Consider the following 24,208-nt stretch of genomic DNA (forward strand, 5'->3'; position numbering starts at 1 on the left):
ATCCTTGCTGCATCTTGTGTACACTGACGCTAACCCGGCACGCCCCAGGTACAAGTACACCCACCTCTCGCAATCTCTTATCAGCGCGCTAGGACAAGTTTTTTTTTTCCCCAGCCAAAACCACCCGTCGTCTGAGTCGCGGACTGAAGGCCGGAGGTGAAAGTGAGTTCGTGGTGAGAACTGTGCAACTTGCAGCTCCCCCTCTTATACCCGCCATCTTCTCTTCCGTTTCCCTCTGTTTCTTTCTTCTCCCCTTCATAGCATCTTCGTCTTTCCCTCCTTCGCCCATATCAGGCTTCGTATGCGACGGTTTGGAAAAGTGTTCTCGACAATGGCTTCGGACGTCGTCCGGGATGGTGTCTTTGGTAGGCATATCCTCATCCTGCTTCCCGGCTCTGTCGCATCTCTTCCACTGTATCTGGAGCCCATGGAGTCTTGCTAATACAGTAATGCGCGCTGCCTTAGCCATCAACAAGCCTTGCGGCCTCAGCTCAGCCCAGGTGGTGCGAGAATGCCAGCAGGCCTTCAACCCCTCTTCCTTCTTCAAGCCCATGATCGATGCGGAAATCGCGCGCCGACTTAAGGAATCGGGCCCTCAATTCAATCGACGCAAGGCCGAGAAGAAAGCGTCACAAGTCAAGATTGGCCATGGAGGCACTTTGGACCCTTTGGCTACCGGAGTCCTGATCCTGGGCATCGGCTCAGCCACGAAGCAACTGCCCCAGTTCCTCGACTGCACCAAGACGTACGAAACCGTTGTTCTATTTGGCGCGAGCACCGATTCCTATGATCGAGTGGGCCGTATCCTGTCTAAGCGACCATACGACCACATTACACGAGAGATGGTGGAGAAGGAGCTGGAATCATTCAAGGGAAAGCAGATTCAGATCCCGCCCTTGTTCTCGGCGCTCAAGATGAACGGCAAGCCGCTCTACGAATATGCGCGCGAAGGACGGCCTATACCCAGGGAGATTGAGGGAAGAGAAGTCGAGGTGTTGGAAGTTGAGCTTTTGGACTACTACGAGCCGAAGACACACAATCATCGCTGGCCAACGGAGGAGGCCGAGGCGTCTGAGCGCCACCTTGCCGAGCAGGTCTGGAGGGTTAAGAAGCAGCAGGAGACTGCGCGAAAGCTCACGCCGGAGGAAAAGGAGCAAGACGACCAGGCAGTTGCGGCCCACGAGTCGTTCAAGCGCAAGTTTGAAGAGCGACAGGACGAGCTTATTAGAGATGCGCCGCGCAAGAAGCAACGCCCTGCGAAGCACACGGCGTTGATGTCCGGTGCTCTCGGTCAGCTGCCTCAGCCCGTCTACTCTAGCAAGGGCAAAAATCTCGTCCCTCCGTCGCCCGATGAAAGCACTCCTCCACCCTGGAGCGATGAGGGACCCCCTGCCGCCAGGATTCGACTAAAGGTGACGTCGGGCTTCTACGTCCGAAGCTTCTGCCACGATCTCGGCACCAAGCTGGGATCTGCGGGCCTCATGGCGGAGCTTGCCCGTGTCCGCCAGAGCGACTTCACCATCGGTGGCACAAACTGCCTCGAATACGACGATTTGGCTAAAGGAGAGGAGGTCTGGGGTCCCAAGGTCGCTGATATGCTCGCGCGATGGAATGGCGAGCCCGAAGGAAACTGGTCCGGCCCCAAGGCAGCTCCCAAGGCCACGAGCCCATCTCCCGATAAGGTCGAGGCGCAGAAGAAGCAAGAAAAGAGGAGCGCCAGCCCAGTTGCGTCGCCTCCTAATGCTGCTCGATCAGAGAAGCGATCACGTTCTCCATCTGTCAATGGCGCGGCATCACCCGCTCGCAAAATCCAGGCAAAGGGGGACGGAGAGAAGCCAACTCGGCAGACAAATGGCAACAAAGTGCCAGGCAAGTCGGACGATGAAAAGTCTTGGAACGGCTTCGATGACTAAAGCAAAAGAAAGAAGAAACATATATTTCAAAAATCTATCTAGGTAGATTCTCTCACACACATATCCTTTATGGAAATGAGGACATGGGGAACCACATGGCAGCGTTGCGATATTAGCATGGCTGATAACAATCAGTTCAGAGGGCAGTTGGGGACTGGGGACAGGGAACACGGGCGTTTGCGGTAAACGAACAACGCCTTAGGGACATGAAGGCGTCTATATAGAACCGCAAGCAGATACTAGGACTAATTGCAGGCAGTCTCTTGCGCCGTACCACAATACATATACACAATTCTTCAATTCGCCTCGTGTTTCCTGTCCATGGAATACTCTATCCAGCGTGGCCGGTAGGCACTCTCTATACAGAGTATCTTATTATATACTCTTAATACTCCCCAGGTCGAGTATCGCAGTCTGTGTGAGCCGAAACAGCCAAAAAAAAATTAAAGCAGGACAAATCCCTCCCAATTCCTGTGCATGAGCCAGTTCGCCAACAAAAGAAAAAGAAAAAGCCAATAGAGAAAAGATTCCTGCGCTGCCGGTTCCCAATAAACTGATACCCCATTACCACCATCCCATGAGACCTAACCAACCAAATTAGTTCCAATAGTACTTTTTGTTCCCTCGCATTTCATTTCATTCATTCAATCCTTTCAGACGCAAGTGACAGCGCCGCGGCGTCGTAGCCTTCCAGCAGCAGCGTCTTGACCCTTTCGATGCGGTTCATGGCCAATTCCAGCTTGTCCAGCCGCTGCTTCTTCTCCACGTCTCGCTTTTCCAGCTCGGATATCCGCTGCTCCAGGGCTGCCCTCGCGCGGCGCTCCGTGGCCACCATCTCGTTTGCCTGCTCGAAGAGCGTCACGCTGAGCTCCTCGACCTCCTTGTTCGTGGCGTTGAGTCGGCCCTCCGCGGCCCTCCGCAGCATCCGTTCCTTGTTGAGGGCCTCGAGCAGATCTTCTTCCCTGCGGCCGGGGGTCCTCGCCGGGCTGGAGTCGGTAGGCGGCGGCGTCACGGGGGGCATGGGCTTGGACGACGCAGGAGGGCTGGCGGGCTGCGATCGGCGCGAGTACATGAGGGCGGAGATCCTCGTGGCGCCGGTCTGGAAGAAGGACGAGCGGGTAGGGCTCTGGGCGGCGGGCTCGGGCGACGAGGAGAGCCTGGCTCGCAGCTTGGACAGCTCGGCCTCGTACTCGGCCCAGCGGCCGACGGCGGCGGTGGCCTTTTGGTTGAGCTGGAAGACGTGGGTTTCGAGCTCGGCGATGCGGGCCTGGGCGTCGAGCAGCTGCATCGACGGCGGCTCATCGTGCTGCGGAGGGATCACGAAGCCGCAGCTGGGGCAGCACGACGGGCTGGGATCGACAAAGAGCGATGTTGTTTTCGACGCCGTGACGACCATGGTGGACGACATGCTTGCTTGCTTGCCGTTGCTTTTGATCGATCTTTTTGCTGTGCGTCTAGCAAGGGTTCAGGCTTTGCCTCGGATCAGGTCGGGTCTGGCTTTCTTTCTTTCTCTTTTTTTTTCTTTTTTCACAGACCGCTCTTCGTACGGAACCTGTTCGATATAACTGGCACCGCTCCAAGTACGAGTATTGGCCGGGCACACGCACAACGATGAAGGGCGGGATTGGTGCCCATCAAGCACCCAAGCAGACAGACAGGTTTGAAGAAGCCAAAAAAAGTGGCGGGGCGTTGAAGAATGTCGCGTGTAGGTGGAGTTGCCGACAGGGGCGTAAGGGAGGAGGGAAGCCCTGCAAACAGGGGGGCTGGGGGGAACTGACAGCGGCTGGGTCCGCTGCTTCAGGGCACTTTATATCGTCTCCAGCTGCAATCACTTGAAGAGTTGGTCTGTGTGACTACCGGGAAGAGTCGTCCAATACTACCTGACATAAAACGACACCAAGGGGAGGGGGGCTGTGATGCTATAATTAGCTGCAGACGACACAGAGGATTTGATGTCTGAGCTGAGGTCAATAATTGAGGCGGATATATTCGGCAATTCAGGGCGTAGATAACATAGTAGCTGACCGTCTCTAGTCAGGCACAGCGACCTCCAGCTCCATTCTGTTATCAATGCTGTAGCAGCCTGTCTATCCCAAAATAGAGCTTCAATTAGTGCGCTAACCAGAACCTGAACCCGCCCCCATTTCTAGATATCAGCCAGTTTCGGCTGTCAACGTATCCGTGCATTATATAGCAACACATGCGCCGTCGCCATCCATCTCCTCGTTTAGCTGCCGCCCGATTCACTATTTCGGCATCCGGAGTTGAAGCAGTGGCCCATTGGCGTACTTGGATGCTGTTCTGCGCCATGGCCACTTTGTCCCAACCTGAACCCTTGCTCCGGCCCTACACGGTTATGTATGTATGTACGTGCATGAGCGCATACATGTCGGTGCGGAGAGCCCAAGTACTCAACCAGGTAACCGGACCTAGCGTTGTTGATATTATTCGAAATCCAAGATGTCTTTCTCCATAAACGGGCGGCGATTGAGTTTCAACGTCTCGCAGCACCATCTTCAGCTTGGCTTGGCCACCTTTCGCGGTTCGCTCACCCCCGTTTCGGGATCCTGGAACTCCTTCCAGCTAACAGGAACCATGTCGTTTCCAACATCGCTCGTGGCCATGATGACACCAAGTTCGTTTGATGCTGTTGAGAGGTAATAGTTGGCCTGGTCTCCCAATGAAATCTGATGGTTCGTTGCGTTAGCCTTCTGGCAACATCAGTACTCTGCGAATGTATACTGCCTTACCACCTGGGCCCGAACAATGTCGCCAGGCTTGAATGACTCGTGAATCTTAACTTTGTCCTGCTCTGTCGCCCTCACATCTTGTACCCGTATCACGCCCTGCCACTCCGTCTGCAGAACCGTCTCGCCAACTTGTTGGATGACTACAATGGCCTGCTTGGGCATGAGACGCACCACGCGCGCCAACACAATGTTGCCGACATCTGGTAGCACCTCTCGCTTGCGGCCGCGTCTAATGACGGATACGGTCGCGAGCTCTTCCGCAGAAGGAGCCGTGATCTTGTTCAATCGCTTGGCCGGGCCCGGAGCCTTGGCCGGTGCTGTGACGGCAACGTTGCCCAGCAGCGAGGAAACAATGCTGCCCTCGTAAACATGCGTGCCCGGGCCCGGAGCATACTTGCTAGCCGGGCCCAGGATTGTGCCTGGTATGGCGAGGGAAGGGATGCTGTCGGTCGCCATCGAAAGCTCAGCAAGCGTTCTTCATATGGAGCACAGCGAGGATGCGATGCTTCATCAAAAAATCACCATCCACCACGGGTAAAAGTCTTATCGCGATAAGAGTCACGTGCACTACCCATGTGCCCACCAAGCTCCATCTCGGTGACCTTCTTCCGCCTTCATCCGCACTCGGACCCGAGGTGGGCTCATGAGGCAGCGGGAAAGCGGAGCAAAAAATGGCGAGGCAAACGGAAAGAATTGTGCCTTTTGGTATGGAGCCCCTGTTCCTTGTTCAACAGGGCTGCGAGGCATCACGAAATATCACCAAAGGCTAGGTTTGCGATTTCCACCAAGCACGAGTATATCATACTTACGGAGTGAATTGGAGCTTTCCCTCGATACCAGAACTGAGTGAACAATCTGCTGATTCCATTCCATCTCCAGGCATGCGATTGAAGCTTTCGGCAACGGCAGGGAATCGCAAAACCCATGATGATCACTCACACTCACAGCGGCTGTCAGCCTGCAGAGAGAACCCACCAATCCAGCTCTTCTTCGGATCCTCGGTGGGTTGGACAATGTAAGCGGGATTGAAAGGTGTCCGGTAAGCCAATGATTCTTTGCTTCCCCATCTCCCTACGGCGGCTAGATATACTCCATACAAAGCAATTACTTGATAGAATAATAACCTTTCTCCTAGTCCTTCAGCTGCTTGATTACAATTACACGGCACCAAACTACCTAGGCACAAGGTATTTCTGTCGTAGTCCCGCTTGAGTGCTGACCCAATCCGCGCGCGGCAAGCCTTGATTAGTCGACCAGAGGTCAACCAACTCCCAAGGCTACTCGTACTTAGCCGGGAAATAATAGCGAGCACTTGATAATGCTTAGTCCAGCCTACAAAGGGACCATCAGGAGATCGGAAGACTTGATGAATTCCGAGCCGATCAGGTGGATTCATGCCCTGCTGACAAACCGTGATGCCAGCTGGCGTCCAACTATCGACGCTTTCGGAGCTGCTCAGGAGCGCTAAGTCAAGAGGCGGGCGGCTACGGACTCCGGTATACGAACAGCCACGAAAGCCGCCATTGTTTTACTGGTTGAAAGACTCTCTTTCTTGTTGTTTTGCCAACTTACAAAAGACCTCCGAGTGCTATCTCCGGCAGCCTCTTGGACTGCGGCACCGCTTCGGCGCCGCACTGACGTTGACGATTTTGTACGATCGCAATGGTGCTTGAATGCCGGCAGCCTCTCGGGGTTCAATCAGAGATTCTTATCCAGTTCGGCATATGTTACCCGGCTTCGCTAGACGGTGAAGCGTATGTGCATGTGCGGATCATCGATCTCGAGCCCCTATTGCTGGAATTCTTGCTGGTAGCGAAACTGTTTGCGGTTCCATGCCACGCCGCCGATGGTGGAGTGCTCCCGTCTTGGCCCATGAAGTTTTCCACAGCAAGGCCTTGTATGATTCATTCGCCGTTAAGAAGCAGCCAATGGGAGAACTTCCGTCCGAGGGCCTTTGCTTAAGCTGGTCCAATTCGATTAGTCCGCGAATAGAGGCTCTGCTCCTTCGCTCTGCTGCTTTGCTCTACGCTACTTGGAGGTCTGGACGCCACCGCACCACCAACGCAAGCATTGTTAACTGGTCGACGAGTACGAACGCAATCGGGTTTCGTTGACGCCGACCTGCCTGCCTAGTCCCAGCGAGTGTCGCCCCCTGCTCCTCTGATGGATGGACAACCAATCTAATGTGGATCGGGACCCAGAAGCGCTTCTTCCATGCCTTTGCTTAACCCTGTCTGTGAAGTTTTACAAACGGGAACTACTCCGGAGGAGGTTGTCTATATCCACTTTAGCCATGCATGGATGGCGGGCTGTCGCTCCGCTCGTTTATAAGGCGTTTGCTGCCCCAGTTGAGCTCGCTGTTTGCGCGCCGACTCATCTCTGGTTGTCTTTGTTGGCCGTGTCGCCTCTGTCGTGCAGTATCTGATCCGGGTAGCTCTTTTGTTGTTTCCTTATAGCTGCGGTAATGCCATTCTGAGGCAGAGGATCTGGATTCATGCTCGAGACTAAATCTCGTTTATCCGGAACCACAAAGCCAAGACAATCCCCACGATAGACTCCACAGTCGACTAGAAGATACCCGTTGCGCCACCCGCTTTGCTGCGCAAGACGTCTGCTGCCCCTGGTCTAAGTGACCGCGGCACCACGCCGAGGTCTGTAAAGAGATGGCAGACCCCGGTGAAGAGAAAGAGATACAGACGCCCAAGGCTGTTGCAGAGAGCCACGCGATCAGCATTCAAGCCGCGTCGGAGGGCCATGGCAATGATCCCGATAATGAAAAGGCTGCCCACGTGAGCGAGAAGCACGACGATGAAATTGAAAGAGTCGAGTCCAGGTCCGATCAGGAAGAGGATGCACCCAAGGAGCCCCTGGCAACCACCAAAAGCCATGCCACCGATGCCAGTGTAGTCGTGAATGCTGCTGCAGAATATGCGGCGAAGCCCTGGTACAAGAAGCTCAACCCCATGCGCTGGGGTGGTATACCGGAGATTCCCAAGGAGCGGATAGTCTCTCGAGAGTACCAGGCTGGTTTCTTTAGCAGGCTTACCTTTTACTGGATGAACCCTCTCATGACAGTGAGTTTTTTGACCCAATCGGGGATTTATATCAACGTGGCGGGTGAGACATGTGTCAACTAACTCGATGTCTCAGACAGGATATAAGCGCCAGCTGGATAAGCAAGACATTTGGATCGTCAACCCCGACAGAGCAGCCGAGCCAATGACGCTCAAAGTGAAAGAGGCTTTCAAGAGACGAGTTCAAAGTGGACAAAAACGACCTTTGCTTGGTGCTTTACACGAAAGCTTCACATTTGAATTCTGGCTCGGTGGTGTTTGCTCGCTTATCGCAACCATCATGCAGGTCCTCTCTCCCTTTATCCTCCGCTACCTGATCCAGTTTGCAACCGATGCCTACGTAGCTCACGTCAGCCACTCTCCTGCTCCTCACATCGGACGCGGTCTCGGTTTGGCCATTGGCGTTACCGTCATGCAGGTCATCCAGAGTGTGTGTATCAGCCACTTCATCTACCGAGGCATGATGATGGGAGGCCAAAGCCGTGCCGTCCTGATTAGCATGATCTACGAGAAATCCATGGTCATCTCGGGCCGTGCCAGGGCTGGCGGTGTCAAGGAGGCCATAATGCCAGAGACAAACGAGCAAGACGAAAAGGACAAGGGCAAGGACACGGAAAAGGACGACGGCAAAAAGAAGAAGGGAAAGAAGGGAGCCCCAATGCAGGATGGCTTGGGCTGGGGCAATGGACGCATTACTAACTTGATGAGTGTCGATACCTATCGAGTTGATCAGGCTTCGGCCCTTTTGCACATGACCTGGACTTCCCCTGTCGCCTGTATCATCACACTCGTCCTGCTGCTCGTCAATCTGACGTACAGCGCCCTTGCCGGTTTTGGGCTCCTCGTCATTGGTGTGCCGCTCATCACCAAGGCTATTCAATCCCTTTTTCGTCGACGAAAGGACATCAACAAGATTACCGATCAGAGAGTGTCTCTTACCCAGGAAATTCTGCAATCCGTCCGATTTGTCAAATACTTTGGCTGGGAGAAGGCCTTTATCGACCGTCTCGCCGAGATTCGCGCCAAAGAAATCTACTCTATCCAGATCCTGCTCGCCATCCGCAATGCCATCAATGCTATCAGCATGTCCATGCCCATCTTTGCCTCGATGCTGTCCTTCATCACCTATTCCCTGACCAACCACGGCCTGGCGCCAGCCGAAATCTTCTCTTCGTTGGCCTTGTTCAACGGTCTTCGAATCCCTCTCAACTTGCTGCCTCTTGTCCTTGGCCAGGTGATTGATGCTTGGTCTTCTCTTCAGCGAATTGAGCAATTCCTTCTTGAAGAAGAGCAGGAAGAGGACGTTACCCTCAAGCCCGAAGGAGAGCATGCAATTGAACTCATCGACGCGTCCTTTACTTGGGAGAGAACCCCAACCAAGGAGGCCGACAAGGGTGCTGCCGGTAAAAATAAGAAGCAAGCCAAGAAGCCAGAGGTTCGAAAGGAGACTGCCCAAGCTGCACCTGGTGACGACTCTGCCAGCACGTTGGTGGAAGAGCGCGAGCCCTTCAAGTTGCAAGATCTAAATCTGCAGGCTGGCCGAAACGAACTGATTGCTGTCATTGGGACCGTCGGCAGTGGCAAGAGTTCTTTGCTCGCTGCCTTGGCCGGTGACATGCGCAAGACAAATGGAGACGTTGTTTTCGGTGCATCCAGGGCCTTTTGTCCCCAATATGCCTGGATTCAGAACGCCTCATTGCAGAACAACATCATCTTTGGTAAGGACCTGGATAAGGACTGGTACAAGGAGGTTATTCGAGCGTGAGTTTACTTTACCCCTTGAAGCCCATTACTCCTGTACTAGAAGGCTAACTTGTTTCTTTCGATAGATGTGCTCTTCAACCTGATCTCGACATGCTTCCCAACGGTGATATGACCGAAATTGGTGAACGTGGTATCACAATCTCCGGTGGTCAGAAGCAGCGTCTCAACATTGCTCGCGCCATCTATTTCGACGCCGATATTGTCCTCATGGATGACCCCCTCAGTGCCGTTGATGCTCATGTTGGTCGTCACATCTTCGATAATGCCATCTTGGGTCTCCTCAAGGACAAGTGCCGTATCCTCGCCACCCATCAACTGTGGGTTCTTTCTCGCTGTGACAGGATCGTCTGGATGGACGGCGGTAAGATTCAGGCCGTCGATACCTTCGAGAATCTGATGCGGGATCACAAGGGCTTCCAAGACCTGATGGAGACGACTGCCGTTGAACAGAAGGAGGAGGACGAAGATGAAGATGACGACGACAAGCTGAAGCAGCTTACGCTGACTGAGACTGCCGAAGCCCGCAAGAACAAGAAGAACAAGAAGGGCGCGGCTCTCATGCAACAGGAAGAAAAGGCTCAAGCCAGTGTGCCTTGGTCCGTGTATGGCGCATACGTCCGCGCCTCCGGTACTCTGCTGAACGCTCCATTGGTCATCTTCATCCTCGTCCTCTCTCAAGGTGCCAACATCATGACCAGCTTGTGGCTCTCGTACTGGACCTCGGACAAGTTTGGGCTGTCAATGGGTCAGTACATTGGCGTCTACGCCGGTCTCGGTGCCCTCCAGGCGATACTCATGTTCCTCTTCTCCGTCATGCTGTCTATCCTGGGTACCAACTCCAGCAAGGTCATGCTCCGCGAGGCAATGTTCCGAGTCCTGCGTGCTCCCATGTCCTTCTTCGACACCACGCCGCTGGGCCGCATCACGAACCGTTTCTCCCGTGATGTCGACGTCATGGACAACAACTTGACGGATGCCATCAGAATGTACTTCCTCACGCTCTGCATGTGTACCGCCGTGTTTGCCCTGATCATTGCCTATTTCCACTACTTCGCTATTGCTCTTGTGCCCCTATACTTCTTGTTCATTGGAGCGGCGTCGTACTACCGTGCGTCGGCCCGAGAGGTCAAGCGTTTCGAGTCGGTCCTTCGATCGACAGTCTTTGCCAAGTTTGGCGAGGGCCTTACGGGTGTGGCTTCGATCCGTGCTTACGGGCTCAAGTCCCGATTTATCAAGGATCTTCGTGACTCGATAGACGAGATGAATGGCGCTTACTTCCTGACCTATTCTAATCAGCGGTGGCTTTCACTCCGATTGGATCTGATTGGTAACCTGCTCGTGTTCACCGTCGGAATCCTCGTCGTCACATCGCGATTCAGCGTCAACCCTTCCATCGGTGGTCTGGTTCTCAGTTACATTCTGTCTATTGTTCAGATGCTGCAGTTCTCCATCCGCCAGCTTGCTGAAGTCGAGAACGGCATGAACGCGGTCGAGCGTCTCCGCTACTATGGTAGCGAGCTTGAAGAGGAGGCTCCCCTCCACACCGTCGACGTTCGCGAATCATGGCCAGAAAAGGGCGAGATTATCTTTGACAATGTCGAGATGCGTTACCGAGAGAATCTGCCTCTTGTGCTCAAGGGCCTGTCCATCCACATTCAGGGCGGAGAGCGCATTGGTATCGTCGGCCGTACCGGTGCCGGAAAGAGTTCCATCATGAGCACCTTGTTCCGTCTCGTCGAGATTTCCGGGGGCTCCATCTCCATCGATGGCATCAACATTGCCACTATTGGCTTGTTTGATCTGCGTTCCCGTCTTGCCATTATCCCTCAGGACCCGACGCTCTTCCAGGGCACTGTCCGCAGCAACCTTGATCCCTTCCACGAGCACACCGACCTGGAGCTCTGGTCTGCTCTTCGCCAGGCCGATCTCGTCCCCGCGGACGCCAACATGGAAGACCGCAAGACAGACCCCTCGCGCATCCATCTCGACAGCGTCGTCGAGGAAGACGGTCTCAACTTCTCGCTCGGTCAGCGCCAGCTCATGGCCCTTGCGCGAGCACTCGTCCGCGGCTCCCAGATCATTGTCTGCGACGAGGCCACGTCCAGCGTCGACATGGAGACGGATGACAAGATTCAACGCACCATGGCTACCGGTTTCAAGGGCAAGACGCTTCTCTGCATCGCCCATCGTCTGCGCACCATCATTGGCTACGACCGCATCTGCGTCATGGACGCCGGTCGCATCGCCGAGCTTGCCTCTCCTCTGGACCTGTGGAAGATGGAGGGCGGTATCTTTAGGGGCATGTGCGATAGAAGCGGCATTCGCGTCGAAGACATTGAGAGCGCGAAACTGGAGCTGGATCAGCTGGATGCTGCTACTGCCGCCGCCGCTGCCACCAGCTCATGAAAGAAATGATGATACCCCCTCACACACAAACCCCCTTTTTACGTCTGAACCTGTTTTTTTCCCTTCTTCTTCGTTTGGGGTTCACAAAATGGAGAGCGCTCATGTAGAGTAATCCTAAAAATTTTACGTCCCAGTCGATTTACGTTTTCATGAATTTAATGTGTGCTTCTTTGATGTTTAATAGACGGGGGGGAGGGAGGCAAAGGTTATAAAGGTGATACTACCTATGCATGACGGTGGGAGGATGGTAAAAGGCACACCTTATAAAATAGAAATTAATTATTCACATACACACACTTCACGATCCTCCTCAATGAATCAAGAGCCGTCTTCAGCAGCATCTATTTTAAGTCAACTCGTAGACAAACATACATCACTCCACTAAGACGAACACAAGACTCGTGTGGAATAAACATATTCATCAGCCCACTACGGCATTGTATTAAAGTATTGCAGTTGACGTTAGACACAAAACACAAAACAAAGCTATATACTCGAAAAATGAAGATGGCGCTCCCAAAAACGATGCTACAAAGTTGTTCACAAAGCCGCACAGTCCCTCCCATCTAGCTGCTGACGGAAGAAAGAAAAGATTCAAGTCCCCTTCCCAGCCTGCTTTACACAAATCTTCCCCAAAAGGCCAACCGAAAAAGTCTGATAAAAAAGAAAATAAAACATCATACACTTAATCATCATTGACGCCATGAATCCCCAGTCTTTTTCATACTTGATATCAAAGACCCAAAACACTTTGCGTATACAGTTGGTAGCAAAAGTATTAGTTAGAAATGCGCCGAAATAAAAAATTAGAAACTCCAGACAAGGCGATTAATATCGGTGTCGAGGACTGCCGCTGCCTCTTGGGCCAGAGCTAGGAGGCATCTGTGGTGGGGGGAGGCTTCCAGGCTCATCGGCAAGCAAGTCTTCGAGGTAGGCACTCGGGGCTCGCTGGCCCGGCTGGCGAGTGTTCAGGTTCACGGAGCTGCTGCTCATATCTCTTCGGGGCGTGAAGTGAGGGGAGTCCGGAGGCGATGGGCCCATGAGCGAGTTCCTAGAGCCGTTGGGGTGGCTCATCGAGTCGGGTCGCAGATTCGTCAAGCTGATGGAAGGACCCTGCTGTCCACCAGGTGACGAGTTTCCGGCAGCATAGAATCCAGAAGGCAAAAAGGTCGAGCCACGGCCGCCCGGAGCATTGGACCCGGCAGCGGTAGGCGAGAAGAACAGGTTGGACTGGCTGGGGGCGGCAGACGGCGTCATGGTGTTTCGGTTGGTGCGACGGACGCCGCGGCCACTGCCGGCGGGCGGAGGAGCAGGCGAGGCGTGGTCGGAATACTTGTAGAAAGGCGCGGGAGGTGCCGGGAAGCCCGTCTTGTTGTTGGCCTCATGCTGGGCCAAGGCGGCGCGGCGAACGGAGCGGTGCAGAAGGAAGCTGACGATGATGCGCCAAAGCAAGACACCAAGGAGGAAAGCGCCGAGGATGGCGCCAACGGCGATGAAGACGGTTCCGTCCGGCGCACTCGAGTGCTGCATGAAGGGCGCATTCTTGGTCGGCGGCACGGTTGGGGGAGGATATGTCGGGACGTTTCCTCCGGGTTTTGTCAGCGTCGGGAGGCCAGTCGGGCCTGAATCATCGCCGCCGCTGGACGAGGAAGAGCTCTGCTTGTTGTTGTTGTTCTGGGCCAGGGCCGGAGAGGCCAAGACGACAACAGCGAGAGTCGACAAGAAGTTGGAGGCCCGCATGTTTACTGGGGACGTAATGCTGTATCCTAGGGCAAACGAAGTGTGCTGAGGCGCAATGCGAGCCGTCGAGTTTGAGCGCTGCTCTTTATGAAACACGGTCAAAACGAGGGTGAAGAAAATCGGATCGTTGGCGACGAGGCCGTACTCGTATGTCGCTTTTGGCGTTTTGGCGGAAACAAGACGAAAGCGTCAAGATGCATGCAACAGCGATGGCGGCTGAAAACGAGACCGGCAATGGGGTCGCCGTAACGAATGTCGCGGGAGAAAAACAATTCGATGCGAAGCGAAGCGATTCGAAGCGACCGGAGACGCAACGCCTAACAAACCCGGTGCAGAGTCGACGGATCGAAGCGATTTGCTGACGAGGGTTGATGGGGAGGGAAAAGACGGCACGGATCAAATGCAAGAGACTTGCGCGTGTTTTGCACTGGACCTCCTTTTAGGCCAGGGCAACCAACAAGTTGGCGTTGAGCTGCTAACTGCCAACTGTAGGCCGGCAATTAGTGGCGGGTTACGGGCGTCAGCGCCTTGGGACACACTGTACGAGCTCTGGAATGCAGCGCCATTGGCGGCAGCTTACAGGGCGGGAGGGGCTGGGCGCGGCCCCTCTGCGCGCTGGGGAAAAGCTCGTATCGGCGTGATGGCAGGTGGCCTTACAGTGCGCAGTTTGGGGAGAGACTGTCCAACTCTCTGTGTTGGAAACTGACAACAAATATTTGCTCAAAAAGACACAGAGAGAGAGAGATGAAAAATTAGATTTCTTAATACTAATGCAATCTCTTTGACAATATGAAGGGGCCTCTCAGCAGGGCTACTACTAGTGCATACAAAAAAAAAAAAAAAAGACTATTTTACCTGTACTGTGCTGTACTTGGTCCGTTGAATGCGGATTTCAACGTCGCAAAACCTCCCACGACGAATGGCTTGTCCTCGCACGGAATCCCGTATAGCCATCTCCACAGCGAGATGCTTCTTTTAGCCTAGCATTTGGGGTGCCTTGCAGGTTCTCGATACAGATGGAGCGCCTCGTATTGCTAGCAGCGTGGCGGTATGCAATAGGTACCTACAACTGCCAATGTGTCAGTCAGTCAAGAGGGCTGGCTGATGGACCAGAGGGGCAGGTGGACAGCAAATCATCAAGCGGGCAGTAAAAGTCTACCTTGACATGTTAAAATTATCGTGAGGGGACATAACCGAATAAGCAACATGAAATGGTTATTTACTGTGTCAATGGTAAGAAAAGCATATTGATTGATTCTATGCCTCACAAGATCATGTAATCCATCATCTCGTTTCAGGTACGTACCTCTTCGTGCCTTTTGGTACATGCTTCATCACCTAGCAGCCCGGCGCACGTGACTCTGACGTTGGCTCAGCCGCTGGACTGGCGCTACCGCCAAATCCCAGCCTTTCAGCAGAGCGTCATCACCAAACCGACTAAAGCCTCTCCAACCTACAATCAATCCATCTTCTCGTCCAACGCCGCATCTTCGTCGCCGGCCTCCTCTCCATTCAGCGCCTTTCATCTTCGCCGCTTAATCTCTTCTCTCTTCTGTATTTTTCCCCCGACTCTCCGAACTCCGACTTCGACAACATGGAGGAAGAGCGCCTTTGGAAGTTTAGGAAGCCCGAGTGGTTGAACAGCATCTGGGCCCGGAACGCTGGCGTCTACGGTGCCGGAGCTTTGGTGAGTCCATTTCCATCCTGCCGAGACTCGGCACCTCGTCATCTTTTGTTCCGCGAGAGAAATCTCTCCGGGTCTTTGTCGACAGGTCCACGGCCCCCCCGAGAAGTCGCTGGCTGACGTACGCATTTGCAGTTCTCCCTCGCCTTCTATGTCATGCTCGACTCCGCCGTCTGGTCCAAGTCGGCCAAGAACGGCTCCAATGTCCACGTGAAATTCGTCGACTGGCTGCCGCTCATCTTCTCCAGCCTGGGCATGCTCATCATCAACTCGGTCGAAAAACAACGCCTCAGCGCCGACTCTTTCAGCTATAGTGGATCTGGTGTCGCATGGAAGGCGCGCGTGGTCTTGTTCCTGGGGTTCGCGGCCCTTGCCGGTGGCATGGCCGGAGGCGTCACCGTCTTTGTCCTCAAGTTTGTAGTTCCTGGAGTTGCCATGCCGGCCCTGAGCATGGGCATTGAGAACCTTGTCAGCAACGCCCTCGTGGGCTGCAGGTATGCACAATCCATTCGGTGACTGGTTGTCAACCCACCGCAAGGATCAAGTCCATCAGCTAACCTTGTACCGCGCCTTTAGCTCTGTCGTCTTGTGGATCAGCCAGAACATGGAAGACGAGTTTACCTACAACCTCTCGCTTTAACTGACCGGACCTTGTACTGCGCGTAAAAGAGGGGAGCAAGTGAGGAGCAAGTGTCGGCGAATGTCTTTGGATCACGGGCGTAACTTGGGGCTCTCGGGAAGGGTCTGGATTTCTTGTTTTTATTTCCCTTTTGGCACACGCGCGCGCGCATACGCAGACACTTTAACAAGGCGCAGCTGGTGATGATTTAAGCCTTTGTTTCTTGTACGAATCGAAACGATCAGTTTGCTGTATGAATTTGAACTTGGGCCATGTTTCATACTGTACGGCCAAGAAATTGGCAATGTATTGGTGTTGTAGCTGAGCATGTTGAGGGTTACTCTCCCTTCAGGAACCAAGCAGAGTTCAGGAGTTTTACAAATACTTGGTTTCCAGAATCTTTCCAAAATGAACCCACAAAAGGCACTGCAGGGGGCGGCATTGCAGTTGAGGCTATCAAAGCAGGGCCAATAGTATTGAGTACAAACCGCAGAGAGCTGTCACTGCTAGCGCTATCCACCGATAACTTTTCCTAGCCTGTCAATGGCCATCCAATCCTCTTCAGTAAACAACAAACATAAACAAAGAAATACCATCAATTGCATTCTCCTTCGACACTGCATACTACAGATTGGCGTATATTCCGCTAACATCGCCCTTTTATTTTATTTCAACGACGCTATATAACACATCATCCGTACCGTCATCGATACCGCACTTCCCTCCGTTTTCCAAGATATACAAAAGCCATGAACGAGCGAACCCGCAGCGCCGGATCCTCGCGCACGACCAGAAGTGCCGGCCTGGCCGCCGCCAGCAGCAGCAGCGCCAACGGCAGCAAGACGAGCCTCTTCCGGAGCCACTTCATCAGGCGGCCCAACGCTGCGGCGGCCGATGCCGAGGGCGGCGAGACGCAGCAGCAGCAGCAGCAGCAGCAGCAGTCCGAGGCGGCGGAGCTGGTGGTGCGCGATCAGCACGGCGAGGTTGAGATTGGGAACCCTCCGACACCGGTGGTGGACGACGAGGAGGAGTTGCAGGCGTTGGAGTATCAGCAGGAGAACGAGAGTGAGGAGGCCCCAGTGCTTTGTTTTGTTGTCTGCGTTGTTGGGTTCTCGTCCATCTATCTATGGGGCAGGAGTTTTGCTAACTAGGCACATGTTTGTTCGTCTAGGAGAAAAGCAGCGCTTGGCAGAGGCCATTCGCCATTACCAAATCAGCCACAGCTCCATGGCCGATCAACCAGACGGTGAGTTGAATCGCATCCGCACTCGGGGATCAAGTTTGTTGGGCTGACTTTGTGGATCGAATCCAGCCCTTTTCGAGGCGGTCCGCGAGAGCAACAGGAGCAAGGTCAGCGCATTGGCCGAAGACAACTGGATGTTCGAGCCGGAAGAACAGCCGCGCATATCATGAACGACGGACGACAATCAGCGTTAAATTTTGCTCCTTTTCTATCCACCCCGCCGTTATGACTATGATACATGAATGATTCTATTCGTCGCTGCCGATCCAAGCATGATATGAGAAGAAGATGATGGTCAAGAAGAAGAAATCGCTTCTTAGTCTAACCCTTCAGCAGCAGGAGCATCCGCTCCACGCAACCCCGGTCGCCGTGTCTGCTGCGGCGGCGCGGCACCACCTCCACCAAACAGCCCGCTCATCATGTCCATCAGGGGGTTGCTCTGTCGCGGCTTCTGTATGCCAAAGTACATCTCGCCAATCATCTCCAGGGGCTCCGCCCACGCCTCGGCCTCGTCTATCTGCGTCGCATACTTGGACACCAGACCCTTGTAGACTTCGGGAGCCCCTCGCTGGATGGCCAGGAGCAGCAGGCCCAAGAAGTTGAGCAGTGGGAGGCTGGGGAAGATGCGAACGTCGGAGGTGGCGCTAGAAACGTCTTGGACACCGAGGGCTGGGTTATCGTTTGTGAGGGCGCTGGCGAAGAGTCGATAGCTGGTGGTGGCGGCGCGGACGTTGCCGACGAGGAGATAGGGGAGGACAGCTCGCGCCGCAAAGTGCGGTGCCATGTGGGCGTCTCCTTCTCTGTACCAAGCATACTCCATGTTGAAGAGCACTTCTGGCGAGTCCTTGGTCCCCAGTATCAGGTGTCGTTCGGCCTCGTATGTCTCGTGCTCTTCAGCGTATAGTGAGCCAGCCACGTGGTGCAGCTCAGGATCGCCCGCAGGGTACTCGCCAAACTTGGAAGACCATCTAATGCCAGACCATAGCTGTCAGCCATCTTATAACGTAACATAAGACCACCAGCCCCAGCACACATATATATGACGAACCTCCCCTCCCCAAAGACTTTTTTTTACTCACCCCATGCTCTCAGTAATAAACTTCTTCCTTGTGGGCTCTTCCGGATCAAACAGCCGCAGACACGTCAGCAGCCTCCCCTTGCTCGTCGCATCCGGCTTCAGCTCAGCCTGCTTATACACGTCCACCATCATGACGCACAAGTCGCCGCCGCTGCCGCCCTGCGCCGCCTTGAGCAGCGACTGCGCGACGCTGTAGAGGATATCGATTGCCGCGGGCCAGTTCTGCGTCTTGATGTAGCGCGAGGCGGCGACTCGCGTCTGCTGCTGCGCTTCGTAAAAGTCGCCATCGGCGATCTTTTCCTGCAGCCGGGCGACGATGCGTTCGACTTTGCTGGCCATGGCGGGAGGCGAAGACGGTGCTCGAAAGCTCAGCTATAGCAAGAGAGAGAGAGAGAAGGTCTTTCTCTTTCTAGAGGGCGAGGTGAAGGTGGTCAAGGTTTGGGTTGTGGTATAGGAGAAGGAGAGTGTTCGTGTTCTAGGAGCTATGATGGATAAGAGAGGATGGAGGGGTAGCAAGGCTTGGCTGGGATTTGCAACCACCCACTGTAGCTCCAGTTTCTTCCCTCTATAAGCTTGAACTATGGAATCGAACCTCAACCTATTACATCATCACCAGCGCGAATAGTGTAGCGGTTAGCATGCATGCTTCCCAAGCATGCGACCCGGGTTCGAGTCCCGGTTCGCGCATTGCTTTTTGCCTTACGCAGTCTGCTTCGCGTCTTGTTTTTTCTTTTTGGTTGCAGATATCTCAATTCAGCTTCTTTTTTGCTTCTTACATAGCGGGGGAGTGGTCTCTGCACTTTCAGAAAGAACTGGAGCATAAAGTGGACCAGATCTCAGTTTTACCAACAGATCCTGAGTCAAGCAACATCAATCAGCTCCTGGAATTAACAAGAAGGCCCACGAGGCCGTGTGCCCAAAAAGACCATGCTTAACTACCATGTTGCTACGTACGTTTATCATAAAGACGGCCGTTCTATATTACATTGTTGCCTTTGATGTGCCAACCCGGAGTGAAAACCCCCGGCACTCGCCTTCTGGTTTTATACTCCAGCCCCGGGCTACGAAATACCAAGTTTCCCTTGGAAAAGTTACCAGTTTTATAATAAAAAAAAATAAAAAAGTCCCTTGACGTGTATATTCCCTTGCGTATTAGTTAGCCCAAGTGCTACCCGACGGCCTTCTTCCCTTCTCGTATAACCATTTGTTATTAAGCCCAATACTCGTCCTCTTGCCTCCCGCTGGGCTTGGTGAGCTAGGGTCGGAGAAGATGTTGGACGAGGTGCTCGCGCCAAAGGAGCCCGGCGATCCAAAGGATGTCCTCCTATTGTTCATGCCGTTGACGCTCTGGCCGAGAGGGCTCCCAATGGGGGAGAATTGGGAGAGTGCGCCGGCAAAGCTCGGGGGAAGAGGTTTGGAGAGGTCGCCTCCTCGTCCATCTAGAGGAGAGCCAGGATAGCTGGCTCTACTTCCCACCGAGCCCGCAATAGATGGTGTTCGTGAATATCGCGGAGGTGTGCTGAACTTTGCGTCGGGCGTAGGCGCGATGACCGACGGATCGAGTCCAAGCAATTGTCTCTGGGTAGCCGTCAACGGGATATCGGAGAGCTCGTCTTTCGGCCGAATGAGCGGCAGACATGCCATGCCAATCTGGATGAAGGGGAGGAGCTGGGCGAGGAACCATGCCCATCCGAGGTATAGTCGGAGTGGCTTGGGCAACCTAAATCGTCGATTTGGGGTTAGAAATGCACCTTGATGTGCCGGAATCCCAGCCGTCGGTCTCTCTTGTTTCTCTCACATTTGCGCGTCCAGCTTGAACTTGGCTAGCAGCTGAAGAGACCACATGGCCAGCAAGGCGACAATGTTGTAGGCAATCCGCCGCACGTTCTTCTCGGAGAAGTTGGTAGCATCGCGACGTCTGGTGATTTCGTCAAGTCGGGGGTGCCTCCACGTGCCTGGGCTGTCGGTAGCTGTGGCCGCCGTAACTTGCTGCTTCACGGGCGTGGTCGCCCTGGCCAAGCTCGACATTCTGAGGAATTGCGAGTCCAGAGGACACAGGGGGGTTGAACGGCAACCGGTCGGCGATGAAACAGTATGGATGTGTCTATTCGGTTTCCTGATGCGGGCGTTGGTAAGCTGGGCCAACTTCACGAGGCTAGGCGCAAGCAAACAAGGGCAGAAAAAAAATCAGAGCGAGAGTTGGAGGACGTGTTGGACATACAAAGACCGTCGCAGGTTCCCGAAGAGAGGCTGAGCCTCGCGCAGATTCACTAGATTCGTTAGTACGGCCAGAGGAGGGGAGGGGACAGTGGCCAGGGCGGCCTTGAGCTTGTGATGCCCGGTGTTGTTTATGTTTGCATAGTAACTGTCGTGAGAGCAACTGGGAAGATTGGCTGTGCAGGGGTGATGCAAAGGCGCTGGAGAGGTGAGCCCGGCAGCGGTAGGCGCACGGACCCGCACATTTACAAGGGCCCTTCAGTGGCTGCCCGGCTGCAGTCAGGGCCCATTGAAATTCCCATAGCGGCATCGCCCAGCGCGCCTCTCGCTGAAAGCTCGAATTTGGAGGGCAACTTGACGATGGGCAGATGGAGAGAACGGTCGGTACTTGGCTTCAAGGTACCGCGCCGGTTGACTACGGGCACGTCGGTACCTGTGCGCACGCCCGCGACAAGTACCCGTCGTCGCTTCAAAGCCCGCAGCTAGGGCGAGGCAAGGTCATCGCAGGGAGAATTGGCTTTTTGCTGCTAGCCTTATTGGCAATGCGCGTACGTGCGCCTCGTGCTTGACCTCAGCTTTTCTTGCCCGCGAGAAATGTACCGGTAGCTTTGTCCCCATTTCCCTGCCCGTGTCTTGTGGAAACTCCCGTTGTCATCAATTCTTCTCCCACATCACCATCACCATCACCCTCGCATCATCATCATCCCTATCCACCAGCTGCTTGGCCACGACCTTCGCCATCGCCATCGGAGCGCCATCGGCATCAGCGTCTGCTTCTGCTTGGTGCAAGTCCGAATTCCCCTGGCGCCAGAGCCGTAAATCATGCGCCGTTAATTCCATTGTCCACCGCAAGACGAACAACGACGCACTCTAGTTTCTCCCCCAAAACAAACCTCGATTTCAACGTCGTCACCACAAACTGCTCGCGCCATGGCCGCCTCGCCCAGCTCAGCGGACGCCGCGTCAGATGTAGAGCACCCGAGCTCTCCTGCTCCAGAAACCAAGTCGTTTGCTTCGCGCGCCGAAGTCGACGACGAAGACACCATCATCGCAACCCCTTCCGAGGCCGCTGAGAAGCCCTCCAGGAGCAAGGGCAAAGGAAAAGACAAGGACAAGGACAAGGACGCGCAGCCTCAGATTGGCAAGATCCGACATTTGAAGAAGGAGGATGGAGAGCCTCTGTGGCGCAAAGATATCCAGTACGACTTCTTGAGGGCCGTCTTCGACAACGAACAAAAGGTCTTCACCAACTCGTACGACACTGAACTAGAGAAGCAATGCTTTGCCGACTTGTACATCGACACCATGGCGCGCAGTTCCAAGACGAGCAAAGTGCTGAGGGACAAGTTGATGAATGACCGAGAAGCTGCCAAGGGCATGGCAATGGTCTGTTTGCTGGTCAACATGGGCCGCATGAACACGACTCTCAACTGTGAGTAACTCATCTTTATCCATACGTCTACGCATCTTATCTATTCGGTTCCACCCAATATCTTGAGCGCCCCAACAAACTAAACCATGAATCAATAGTCTTTCCTGAGATGCGAGCGCAGCTGCGGACATATCACGCCATTCCTTCTCTCCAAGCGCAGCAAGATCCTCACGCCTACAAGCAGCTGCAAGACGCCCCGCGTCTAAAGTCCATCCTCAAGGGCGGCGCGGAAGATCGGGACGAGCCGAATTCCCTGGACAAGATCAAGCAGAGAGGGATTCCTCGCACCAATCCCGTCAACCTCATTTTTGTAATGTGCAACTCGGCGCAAAAAGTCGCAGAGTTGCATTTCCCGCTCCATCGCGAATTTCACGACGTCGTTATGAAAACCCAATACACTAGCATGTCGAGAGCAAAGGCCTTTCTGTGGCTAATGTGGTTCTACCTCGAATCTGATTTTACAGAGGAGGGGTGTGAGGAGAATCCTTTCGGCCCTGGCGTAGACTACGGTCTCGATGTCGCCAACCAAGGTGTCCCTAAGCTCGAAGAAATGACCGAGGAGCAGGAAGCCGCAGAGAATGTTGACCCAGCTGTCGAGATTGAGTTTGGCCACGAGAAACAGAAAATCCGTGCCACAATCTTGGAAATGGATCATCAATTCCTAACAGAGCGAGAGAAGCGTGGCAAGGCCCGACCATCGCTGGCAGATGAGGGCCCTGCGATTTTGCCCCGAATCAGGCCTTCCAAGCATGAATCTGACATTGAGAGTACGCGATCGACACCTCCCCCAAGAGCACTAGCCCGAACGATCGCGGTCATGAATGGACGTAGAACGGCTCCTCTCAAGTATCAGATTTTCGAAGGTTCCTCGCCTGCTCGCCACGGAAACGAGAGTGGCGTTGTCGCCAGAAAGCCTCGCCCACCGACAGCACATCAGCTTGCCGTTGAGCGAAACCGAAGCCAAAGAGTAGAATACATTCTTGACCGTGGCCTTCGAAAACACCATCACAAAAGCAGAAAGGTCCGGCGACAAGAGGGTGCCATTGTGAGAACATATCGGCGTCTGAAAGCTCAAGCTGATCCTTTCGAGGACAGCGACGGCGAGGGCCATACCCCACGCAACTTGCCTGCCAATGGTGATAAAGGCGGCAATGCCTTTAGAGAAAGGGGCATAGGCGGGCTCTGCCTCTTGGCCACCGATAAGGACGACTATGGCGAAGAGGTGAGCTCGTATGCCGCCTCCATCCGACGATCAACGCGCCGTCTGGCTCGTTGGCGAGGGCACGAAGACGAGCTTGGCGTGATTGCCGTGATCAAGAAGCCCAAGCCGCCCACGGCCAACGAGAATGGCAACGGTGAGAATTTGATTGATGGATCGGACCTCCTTGCCGCCGAGCATGCCGATCCCAATGTCAACGGCAATGCGTCCAGGGACGATGACAAGGACGTGAATGGCGACGCTGCCATGCTGGATGACGTGGACATGGAAGATGTCGACAACGCGGCGATTGTGGATGAAGACGTTGACGACGCGGATAAGACAGAGGAGGCCATGGCGGACTCGGATGGGGAGTAAGTTGGGGTTGGGTGTTGTGAGCGTGGGCTGGGTGTGAGCGCGGGTTTCGCGCTGGGTTGTCAATTCAAATTAGGGGGGGAGGAAACCAAAAGGGAACTACATTCGGAACTGATTTTGCTACACAACGAGGAAACTTGTACACAAAGGATACGGCTGGGAGAGATTTAGATTTTCCGGAGGCGTCGAGGCGTTTGACTGAGAGCCCGCACCAGCGCTCCGTAATGACTAAACTGTTATAATCAACTGCAAATCTTGAAAAAGCTGCTTCATTCTTGATCGTGAACAAATCACGTTGCGGCTACAAAACAACAAAAGAGCAAGGTGCCTGTATGTCGGCTAGGCAGGTGTTGATTTGGCCGCGATATTTCGGACATGATGGTCGGATTACACGCGCCGATCTAGCATAACGCACGAGTACGAATACGATACTGCCATTCGGAGGGACGTCTCTCCACCAAAAAAATGGACGGCCTCATCCGGATCGCCGTGATCCGGCCGAGCGGTAAGGTGCGGCAGAAAACGAGCGCGCGAGTCCTCGGGTGCCGAGAATGACAATCCAGTGCTTGCAAGGCAATTGGATTTCTTTATTAATAGAGCGCATTGGATTGGCTTCAGAGGATTTTTTTTTTTTTGCTGCTTGCAGTGTACATCTTTTGTGGCAGTTTGGAAGACAAACTGTCGGCGTTTTGTCAAGTTGTTTATTGCCGGCCGT

The 24,208-nt window shown here is 54.1% G+C and overlaps 10 protein-coding genes across 10 annotated transcripts; 5 read left to right on the forward strand and 5 right to left on the reverse strand.

Annotated features, from left to right (window-relative positions):
• Positions 1-301: 301 nt before the first annotated feature.
• Positions 302-1,913, forward strand: Triagg1_9424 (uncharacterized protein; the record flags this gene model as incomplete). The annotated part of the gene is made up of 2 exons (XM_062904380.1): positions 302-365; positions 466-1,913. 2 exons carry the CDS (start codon positions 302-304, stop codon positions 1,911-1,913), a joined length of 1,512 nt encoding a protein of 503 aa, XP_062751585.1.
• Positions 1,914-2,553: 640 nt separating this feature from the next.
• Triagg1_9425 (uncharacterized protein) lies at positions 2,554-3,321 on the reverse strand (the record flags this gene model as incomplete). Its single annotated transcript, XM_062904381.1, has 1 exon — positions 2,554-3,321. The coding sequence occupies one exon, from the start codon at positions 3,319-3,321 to the stop codon at positions 2,554-2,556; it is 768 nt and encodes a 255-aa protein (XP_062751586.1).
• A 1,108-nt stretch (positions 3,322-4,429) lies between these two features.
• Positions 4,430-5,119, reverse strand: Triagg1_9426 (uncharacterized protein; the record flags this gene model as incomplete). The annotated part of the gene is made up of 2 exons (XM_062904382.1): positions 4,430-4,600; positions 4,664-5,119. The coding sequence occupies 2 exons, from the start codon at positions 5,117-5,119 to the stop codon at positions 4,430-4,432; spliced, it is 627 nt and encodes a 208-aa protein (XP_062751587.1).
• A 2,207-nt stretch (positions 5,120-7,326) lies between these two features.
• On the forward strand, positions 7,327-11,907 carry Triagg1_9427 (uncharacterized protein; the record flags this gene model as incomplete). Its single annotated transcript, XM_062904384.1, has 3 exons — positions 7,327-7,737; positions 7,814-9,498; positions 9,567-11,907. The coding sequence occupies 3 exons, from the start codon at positions 7,327-7,329 to the stop codon at positions 11,905-11,907; spliced, it is 4,437 nt and encodes a 1,478-aa protein (XP_062751588.1).
• An 828-nt stretch (positions 11,908-12,735) lies between these two features.
• Positions 12,736-13,647, reverse strand: Triagg1_9428 (uncharacterized protein; the record flags this gene model as incomplete). The annotated part of the gene is made up of 1 exon (XM_062904385.1): positions 12,736-13,647. The coding sequence occupies one exon, from the start codon at positions 13,645-13,647 to the stop codon at positions 12,736-12,738; it is 912 nt and encodes a 303-aa protein (XP_062751589.1).
• A 1,594-nt stretch (positions 13,648-15,241) lies between these two features.
• Triagg1_9429 (uncharacterized protein) lies at positions 15,242-15,971 on the forward strand (the record flags this gene model as incomplete). The annotated part of the gene is made up of 3 exons (XM_062904386.1): positions 15,242-15,334; positions 15,467-15,825; positions 15,908-15,971. The coding sequence occupies 3 exons, from the start codon at positions 15,242-15,244 to the stop codon at positions 15,969-15,971; spliced, it is 516 nt and encodes a 171-aa protein (XP_062751590.1).
• A 728-nt stretch (positions 15,972-16,699) lies between these two features.
• Triagg1_9430 (uncharacterized protein) lies at positions 16,700-17,363 on the forward strand (the record flags this gene model as incomplete). The annotated part of the gene is made up of 3 exons (XM_062904387.1): positions 16,700-17,015; positions 17,122-17,196; positions 17,263-17,363. 3 exons carry the CDS (start codon positions 16,700-16,702, stop codon positions 17,361-17,363), a joined length of 492 nt encoding a protein of 163 aa, XP_062751591.1.
• A 146-nt stretch (positions 17,364-17,509) lies between these two features.
• Triagg1_9431 (uncharacterized protein) lies at positions 17,510-18,610 on the reverse strand (the record flags this gene model as incomplete). The annotated part of the gene is made up of 2 exons (XM_062904388.1): positions 17,510-18,161; positions 18,273-18,610. 2 exons carry the CDS (start codon positions 18,608-18,610, stop codon positions 17,510-17,512), a joined length of 990 nt encoding a protein of 329 aa, XP_062751592.1.
• An 813-nt stretch (positions 18,611-19,423) lies between these two features.
• Positions 19,424-21,328, reverse strand: Triagg1_9432 (uncharacterized protein; the record flags this gene model as incomplete). The annotated part of the gene is made up of 6 exons (XM_062904389.1): positions 19,424-19,991; positions 20,070-20,426; positions 20,493-20,636; positions 20,738-20,970; positions 21,041-21,110; positions 21,159-21,328. The coding sequence occupies 6 exons, from the start codon at positions 21,326-21,328 to the stop codon at positions 19,424-19,426; spliced, it is 1,542 nt and encodes a 513-aa protein (XP_062751593.1).
• A 90-nt stretch (positions 21,329-21,418) lies between these two features.
• On the forward strand, positions 21,419-23,496 carry Triagg1_9433 (uncharacterized protein; the record flags this gene model as incomplete). Its single annotated transcript, XM_062904390.1, has 2 exons — positions 21,419-21,920; positions 22,019-23,496. 2 exons carry the CDS (start codon positions 21,419-21,421, stop codon positions 23,494-23,496), a joined length of 1,980 nt encoding a protein of 659 aa, XP_062751594.1.
• Between the last annotated feature and the right edge of the window lie 712 nt (positions 23,497-24,208).

This window comes from Trichoderma aggressivum (genome assembly GCF_033847375.1).
Source record: "Trichoderma aggressivum f. europaeum strain CBS 100526 chromosome Unknown scaffold_053, whole genome shotgun sequence".
NCBI lineage: Eukaryota > Fungi > Ascomycota > Sordariomycetes > Hypocreales > Hypocreaceae > Trichoderma > Trichoderma aggressivum.